At 40.6% G+C, this 8,804-nt stretch overlaps 1 protein-coding gene across 9 annotated transcripts in view; it reads left to right on the forward strand.

Moving 5' to 3' along the window:
- Nucleotides 1–6,963, forward strand: part of RASGRP3 (RAS guanyl releasing protein 3) — a 109,914-nt gene extending 102,951 nt beyond the window's left edge. For all 9 annotated transcript variants that reach the window (XM_070476744.1, XM_020903510.2, XM_020903507.2 and 6 more), the window contains 4 exons: nt 547–583; nt 2,799–2,924; nt 3,259–3,623; nt 5,169–6,963. In XM_070476744.1, coding sequence (XP_070332845.1) covers nt 547–583; nt 2,799–2,924; nt 3,259–3,623; nt 5,169–5,177 — 537 coding nt within the window. In that variant the 3' untranslated portion in view covers nt 5,178–6,963. The remainder of the gene's footprint in view (nt 1–546; nt 584–2,798; nt 2,925–3,258; nt 3,624–5,168) is intronic.
- The last annotated feature ends 1,841 nt before the right edge of the window (nt 6,964–8,804 follow it).

Consider the following 8,804-nt stretch of genomic DNA (forward strand, 5'->3'; position numbering starts at 1 on the left):
CGCGGGGACCTCAGTGGGTGCTTGGCGGCGACCTAGTTGGATGGCATGAGGAGTGGGCATAGGAGGAAGGCTCAGGAGAGAGGGATATGTGTGTATATATATATGGCCGATTCACTTTGCTGAGCAGCAGAAACAAGCATTAACTGGGGTTGTAAAGTAACTATACCCTAATTAAAAAAAAAGAAAAGAAAAGGAAAGTAAACCAGAGGGATCGAGGGCTTCCAAAGGCAGAGGGACAAAATCTTTCTGAGAATTTTGCTGAGCGCGCATTACAACAGAGTCCAATAAATTCACCAGTATCAGCTTCCCATCCCAGCTCCCGTTTGGCTCCCAGAAAGAAAACGGAAGCCAAACTCCTGTTATTGCTCCAGCTGGAGTGGGCCGGGAGAGGGTCCTTCTATCTGACAGGAAGGGTGTCAGGAGCAGCTACATCCTGTTTGTGCTCCGCCAGTCATCACGCTTCCCAGGACTTCCTTCTCTGTGGCCTTGTTTTATTTCCAGATTTCTCTTCAGATTCCCTGACATTCCTTTGTCTTTTTCTTACAGCTCTGGGGCATAATCAAGCAAGGATACAAATGCAAAGGTATGTAAATGTTATTTTGTTAAAATTTTAAATGTGACATTTGGGGCAGAAGTCATAATTGTCTGATGGAAACTTTAAAGCTTTCGGCATCTTGGAGAACCCGGGGCTGTGGGGCTACTGGCAACTGAAGAGTTAATGACTCCAGGCAAGGACTCCCTGACATTTCATTTCAGAGAGCCCAAGCTCAAATTTTATCCCAAGCAAACTACACTTATCATCCCACAACCATCTAACCCCTATCTCTAAAATGTCCTGCTTATCATTAGCACACATTCAAGGTGGGATTTCTGAGGAGAGCAAGCCCAATGGAAATACTATATATAAGAACTTTGTCCTTATATATATATAAGGGAAAAAAAGATAACCCATGCTCATTTCTGTAATACATATGCATCTCTTTCGGCTCTCACAGAGCTAGTCCTGTCTCTACTAGATTACAGATGATGATGAGAGAAGAGGAGACACTTTTGCCCGTTTCAGTGAATTTGTTCATATACTTCCCCCATTTAATTGAAATTTATAGCAATTGAATAAATATATATTTAATAAATGCAAATTTTAGATACTTTTGCTATTCGTAGATAAAATTATGTAATATATATTTATGTACATATAATTATGTAATATATGTACATATAATTATGTAATATGTATTATGTATTATGCAAACTGTTCATACTGGTTCTTTTAAGAATCTGATAATGCTCTTGAAGAGTATAATAAAACCACAAAAGGAATATTGTAATCACAGAATGCCTTCAGATTAATAATGTTCCCTGTGATGCCTTTTTTTCTCTAGCTATCTTTCAGTATTTGGCTCTCAAATACAAAGAGTAGGGAGCTTCCTTAAACCTCTATGGGAGTCACACTTTAGTGCTCAGGAAAAAAAAAATTCCCTTTAGTTTTCTGAATCAGTTGTCTTAGTCTAACTTGAATTGTTCCTTTCAAGCAGCAAAGATTTCTCCCCCTTATGCCCTAGACAGACAGACACACACACACACACACATACACACACACACATACAATTTTATGAAGATGAAAACCAATTAAACCCTAAGATCTCTGTTCATATGATATTTTCTCTTAAAGATACATAGAGTGAAAAGTCTAATTAAAACAGACCAAACATCATTACAATTTGATCTTTCCATGATGTCATTACAAAACCATTTGAAACTAGACCACTTAGGACTGGAGTCCCCAGTCTCCAGGCTGCAGACCAGTACCTGCTGTCAGATCAGTGGCAGCATTAGATTATAAATAAAGTGCACAGTAAATGTAATGTGCTTGAATCATCCCCAGACCATCTTCCCTACCCCTGGTCTGTGGAAACATTGTCTTCCATGAAGAAATTGGTCCCTGGTGCCGAAAAGTTTGGGGATCACTGCTTTAGAGGGAAACAGTTTTGAAAATAATGAAAAAGCTCCTTTTTGATGGTGAGAGAGAAATATACCCTTTAAAATGGTCGTATCTGTCTAGTGATTCTAAGAGGAATGTAGAACTCTCATCGTAGGAAATAATTGTGCTGTTATCTTCCAAAGTGGCCAAAATTTTCTACCCCAAGTAGCAATTAATATCTACTTTCTTAACTAAAGCATCTCATGGGATGATCACAGGGTCTGCTGCTTGCCATTTCCAAGCCACAGTCAATGAAACATGTTTACTGAGCATAAGTTCACCTTGTCTTCTGTTTCTGTGCCAAGAGAGGAAGTGAAAGATGAAATCACTTGCTCTGGAAAAGGTTTGGGGACATGAAGAAGAATAGAAAATGCAGACACATCCTGAATGGAGGGATGCCTTGCTATTAGTAAGGAGAGGCAGCAATAGGTCCTGGGAGAGGGTAGATGCTTGAGGCTCAGGGAGTGCATTTGTGGGGAGTGGATCTTGGTCTGGAGAAGAACCCCAGTCCCATGTAATTTACATCTAGTTTGGGGACAAAGGCAACTCCTTTTCTTAGGCTGCCCCAGCACTTTAATGAACTGTATAGAAGAAGCAACAGAACAAATATGAGAGAACTGTAGGAACCCCAGGAAGGGAAGAGAGTCCTGTTGGCCTTTTTACTGCCCCTAGACACACCCTGTGGATCTGAGATTAAACACAGAAACGAGGGTGGGGGAGGGGAGTCCTGACAGCCCAAAGACCACCCTGGAAACCAGCTCAGCACCCAACACACGAGGTTCACACTAATCACCTGTGGTGCTTTGGGTTGTTTCAGATTGTGGAGCCAACTGTCATAAACAGTGCAAAGACCTCCTGGTTCTGGCCTGCAGGAGGTTTGCCCGGGCACCCTCCTTGGGCAGCAGCCATGGGTCACTGCCTGGAAGTCCCTCGTTGCCCCCAGGTAACGCCCTCTACTTTCTTTCCTACTGTGATTTCTCTCTGCTCACCTTCCAATCCCGCACCTTGGCTGAGTTCTGAATCTAAAACTGGTCAGAGACGTCATAAACACAAAGGTCTTCAGGGTGAGCAGCAGTGGCTAAAAACCCTTGAACCGCACAGGCTGCTTTCTGCTTTCAGGTCTCAATAACCTGAGGCCAGTTTCACTCCGCCTCTGATCTGCTCTTCTAGGACCTTGCCCTTCCGACTCCTGTTGTCTGCAGCCACTTTGACCGTTCACTATGAAGCAGTCGGATGTCAAGTAATCACAATAATCACAGTGAGCTTTCCCCTTCCAGTGCAGGATGAGGTGTTTGAGTTCCCTGGTGTCACCGCTGGACACCGAGACCTGGACAGCAGAGCCATCACGCTGGTCACAGGCTCCTCTGGCAAGATCTCCGTGCGGCTGCAGCGGGCCACCACCAGCCAGGCCACCCAGACCGAGCCCGTGTGGCCAGAGGCTGGCTGGGGCGACTCAGGGTCCCACACCTTCCCCAAAATGAAGTCCAAGTTCCACGACAAAGCAGCAAAGGACAAAGGCTTTGCTAAGTGGGAAAATGAGAAGCCCAGGGTGCAGGCTGGTGTGGATGTTGTTGACCGAGGCACCACGTTTGAGCCTGACCAGGATGAAGCAGACATGGATGAGACCAAACAGGATGGTGAGGTCAGTGCTGGCCAAACCACAAATAAAATCAGAAGAGGGAAGCAGAAAGGGACTGAGAGGAGCGTTATTGCGAGTTCACAAGGCACCCTGGTAGTTTTGAAAGCAGAATGGTTGGGAATCAAGATATATCACTTTTGTTTTTTTAAAGACATATCACTTTTAGTCTTGCTGTCGGCTAATTATGTGACTCTGGACAAATGGTCTCTTCTCCTTGGACCTCAGTTTCATCATGTATAAAACTGAACCAAGGGACTTCCTGGTGGTCCAGTGGTTAGGATTTCACCTTCCAATGCAGGGAATGTGGGTTTGATCCCTGGTCAGGGAGGTAAGATCCTACATGCCTCATGGCCAAAAAACCAAACATAAAATGGAAACAATATTATAACAAATTCAACATAGGCTTTGAAAATGGTCCGCATCAAAAAAAAAAACAAAAAAAAAAAACCAACCACCTGAACTGAATGGGGTCTAAAACTCAGTGAAGATTTTCCTGTCTGTGTACTGATGTGATGTCCAGTCACCCTTGTGTGTATCCAATATATCAGTACACTATGCCCACCAGCTTAGTTTTCCAACTAGAATCAGGGCCCTTCCTCAGAGAAGGCATTAGAAGCAAAAAGTTTGCAGACAGAGGAGAGTTGGAAACTCTTGCTCCTACTTAAAAAAAAAAAAAAAAAGCCTTTTGACAGCATCATGGGGGAGAGGGTGGTGAATATCAGAGGTGTGGGGACTTCAGGATTCTATAAGAGCCTTTGCCTCCACACAAAAATGATGCTCAAATCATCCAAAGCAAATTGGGAAGCATATGGAATGTGTTACAACAAGCTGAAAATATAAACTGATTCAAGATGGACTTAGATAAATTTATTAGTCAACAGTCTAGAGTGTATTAAGAAAAGGATTTGAGGAAATTGGTGTCATATTCCTAACCTTTAAAGCAATGTCATGGAAGGCAGCCATTGCCTCCCTCCTGAATCATAAATAGAATATTAGGTTAGGCAGAGATCCTACGGTATCAAGCCGATGGTCTTTATTCTTGTGATTGGACCGCCACATTCCACTTGTCATCAGGAGATCTCAGCAGTCTCCATAGTTATCTATGATGAGAAAAATGTCAATGACCTTTAACCAAAATTCCTTCCTCATTGAAGACAGTAAGGATGCCACACATGATCCTCAGTCATATGAAGTTTATTGTAAGTTCCTGCTGAGCCATTGTTTCCCTCTTATAACAATAACTTTTAAAACAGCTTTATTGAGATTTCATTTGTGTACTATAACATTTCCCCATCTAAAGTATATAATTCAGTGGGTTTTCGTATACTCACAGAGTTGCACAACCACCACTACAATCTAATTTAAGAACATTTACACCATGTGCTGGGTGGATTACATGATCTTTTAATTCTCTCTAAATCTTGAGAGCACAAAATACTGGTCATTTGTGATGTTCCCTCAAAATTATCTGATAAATTGCTTTCTGGGGATAGTTTTATTTTACCAAGAGAGATCTCATGGTACAACAGGTTCTGATTCATATTGCAGGATGGCTGACTTCAGCTGAGGACACTGAAGGCAATTGTGTTGGCATTTGGAAGGAGCAAGATAAGAAACTCTGAAGAACACTCCAACGCTCAGGAAGTTATCTGAAAAGATATCTGGACATTTACTGGCTTGTGACACTGTGGGATCTATGACTGAACTATGGGCCAGAGGATTTACCCTATGAACTATTTATTTCCTCCTCCCCCGATCTGAGTGAGGTGCCACAGAGAGATGTTATGTAGTTGGTGATTTTCTCTCCTTTCTCTAGAGCCATTTATATACAGATGAAATGGAAGCTTTTGGCCATGTACTTGATATTCATTCTCTAAACTCAGACTTTACTTTTCTGTGAGAATGTTACTTCAGTGTTTTTATAAACTTCTAAGGTGGGTGTTTAACGAGAAGTCGATTTAATGGTGTTTTTGTGTGCTTTTTGGACAGGACCAGGACTTAACATTTTCTTGCGAGACAAGGAAGCTCTTCCAGGCTTGGAATGCAGTGGTTCTTCTAATAATGATTTGTTGCAAGGAGAAGCTGTTTACATTGTTCTTGCCATACAATGTGCAACAAGCCACACTTTTATAATCATATGTCTTACCAATTCTGCATCACTAGGTAGCCATGATACATTCATGAAAACTCCCCTAATATTTATAATTGCCATGGGGAAAAATTCACTAAATACTTGTCCCATCTGACTAGGTTTAGCCATCTTTCCTAAGACTGCTATTAAGAAGTGTCAATAGCAATTAAAAAAATCAATTCAAGTTTTTGGCATGCTCTTCCTAAGAAATTGCCATCCATGGTTAAAAAAAAAAAAAGAGACATAGAAAGCAAATCACCACAAACTGCCTCTGATTAACATTTCATTTAAACTTTTAAAATATCAACATTTTGAATAACTTCCTTTGACTCAGCATTACTAGACATGGGTCTGTTTCTTACATGATGAATTAGCAGAAAGCACTTGGTTCAAGATATTGAAAAACAGAGATGGGTTTCAGCCTAGGGGTGAGGAGAATGACCTGCTACCAAGGACCAGTCAGAGGCTGGATCCACAGAGGCACACTGCATCTGGGAGCAATCCACGTAAGACGGAGTTTCTTTGGGGGCAGTTGCTTCAGTAAAGAAATGCCTTTCTTCTCACTTTCCATTAGGTAAATGAAGACAGTTCTGTTCAGCAAACACTTGTTGAGTACCTGCTCTGGGAAGGTCCTGTGTTAGACGCACAAAGAGGAGCAACCCTTCATCTCTGCCCTTGGAGATGAGAGTCTGTGCGTGTTAAGGCAAGTTGACTCTCTAAAATACTGTTTCAAATTCGCTAGAGCTGACTTAATCAGGCCAAACAGATCCAGAGATCAATTTGCAAAGATAATGCAAATTAAATAAAGTTATTAGGTGAGGGGTTGTGATTAAGCTAGAAAATATAAGAACCCACCATTTGCAAGCACCTCAGAAAGCAAACAGCCATTCTCAGCATTGGTTCTATGTATATATACTCTCTATTCCTATTCATAAATGCAATGAAATACATGTTACCAAAATTAATAACAGAAAATGGTAATTTAAGTATAAGAAAACTTTCTTGTGTGTATGTCTTGTGTTGTTGTTAAGGAATGTTAACACTTATTTTTCGTCTCAAAGCAGTTATTTCACTTGCCATTTAGTTTGGATTATTTTTGAGATTTCAAATATACGGAAAGTTTTATATGGTCAGCCTTCCTGTTAGAAAGATACTAAGTGAAACGAGTAAAAACAAACCAAAAAAATAATAAAACAAGCATATTTGTGTGTATATATGTATATAAATTATTTTGTATATGTGTGTTTATATATATACATGGCTAGTGGTTAGGATTCAGTGCTTTCACTGCTTCCATGGCCCAGGTTCAATCCCTGGTTGGGAACTGAGACCACTCACGCCATGTGGCAAAACCAAAAAGAAAACCAATGAATATTATTAGATACCAATGGGCTTCCCCGATGGCTTAGCAGGTAAAGAATCTACCTGCAATGCAGGAGCCATAGGAGACACAGATTTGATCCCTGGGTCAGGAAGATTCCCTGAAGGAGGAAATGGCAACTCACTCCAGTATTCTTGCTGAAAAATCCCATGGACAGAGGAGCCTGGAAGGCTACAGTCCAAAGGGTCACAGAGTGGGACATACTTGAGTAAAGGGTCACAGAGTGGGACATACTTGAGCAAACACACACAAAGGAAATACTAGACACAGCAACTGAGTCTTCATTGAAAGATGTGCAAACTGGATTGGTTTTTCCAGATTTGTCTAAAGAGTGATCCTAATTGATATTTTGAACACTTTATGTGGAGAGACTGTTTCCTGAAGCAATAATGTCCCCAGATTTCCATGGTAACAGAGTCTGTCCAAAAATCAAAGAAGTTTGTTATTTGACAATGAAGGCAGGACTCCTACAGAAGGAAGTGCCAAACTGTTACTGATGGCAGGAAGCTTAAGCATCCTGAAGATAAATATCTGGAGTTTTGACTGAGGAGGTAAATTCAGCCAAATGAGATTCCCACAGCACACCTTTGGCATGCAATCTACAGCCAGATTAAATCCCATCTCTGCCAGTTGTAGTCATGAGATCCTGGGCAAGTTATGTACATATATTTGAGCCTCAGTTTTCACATTTGAAAAGGAGAGATTTCACCACCTTCTTCAACTACCTTCTGTGTGTGTGTTCATTTGCTCAGTCATGTCCAACTCTGCAACCCCATGGACTGTAGCCCCCCAGGCTCCTCTGTCCATGGGATTTTCCAGGCAAGAATACTATATTGGGTTGCCATTTCCTTCTCCAGGGGATCTTCCTGACCCAGGGATCAAACCCTTGTTTCCTGAATTGCAGGTGGATTCTTTACTCCTAAGCCACAGGGAAAGCCTTCTACCTTACAGAGTTTTAAAGATCAAGTCTAATAATACATGTAAAAGTACTTTGTAAAGACCTTATAAGAATATTATTTTATAGTCAAATAGGGTTCTTTTCTAAACTTGTCTTCAGACTACATACTTACATGACTCTGTTCTTTGGAGGCTCTAAATCCAACATTTAACTAAATTTTGTGTCAAAGAAGAATTAAACAAAGAAATATTCACAGGGTTTTATTTTTTATTCCTGGCACTGTGTGTATATAGGGTCAGCTCTGTTCTGTTTTCTAACATTGGTTATTCTCTGTTTGAAAATAGGTAGATGAGATTAAGAAACTAAATGGGTAAAATGTAAATAAACTGAGAGAAAAAGATCAAAGTATAAAGGTGCTTTAGAAGTTGACATTTTGAAAGAATTTATTTTACTACAGGGATACAAAAGGAAAATAAAACTTAACTTTTTAAATAAAAAGTACTCCATTTATTTGACATCTGCAATGTATTCTATAACTACTGAAGGTGGTAATGATAGGAAACTACTTGAATTTAAGGTTCATCAGAAAACTGCTTCCTCCATGCTTCATCCAAAACTTGCTTGCTGAAGTTTAGAGAGTACTCAGACCTCGAACAAAAATATTTATTCTCTTCTTAAGAGGTTAATGGCAACCATGTTGGAATTCACATCTATTCAGAATCTAAGTGACTTGCAGTTTACACAAAATAGCATAAGGAAAGTATCACATGGGGC

Source organism: Odocoileus virginianus, chromosome 2 (genome assembly GCF_023699985.2).
Source record: "Odocoileus virginianus isolate 20LAN1187 ecotype Illinois chromosome 2, Ovbor_1.2, whole genome shotgun sequence".
NCBI lineage: Eukaryota > Metazoa > Chordata > Mammalia > Artiodactyla > Cervidae > Odocoileus > Odocoileus virginianus.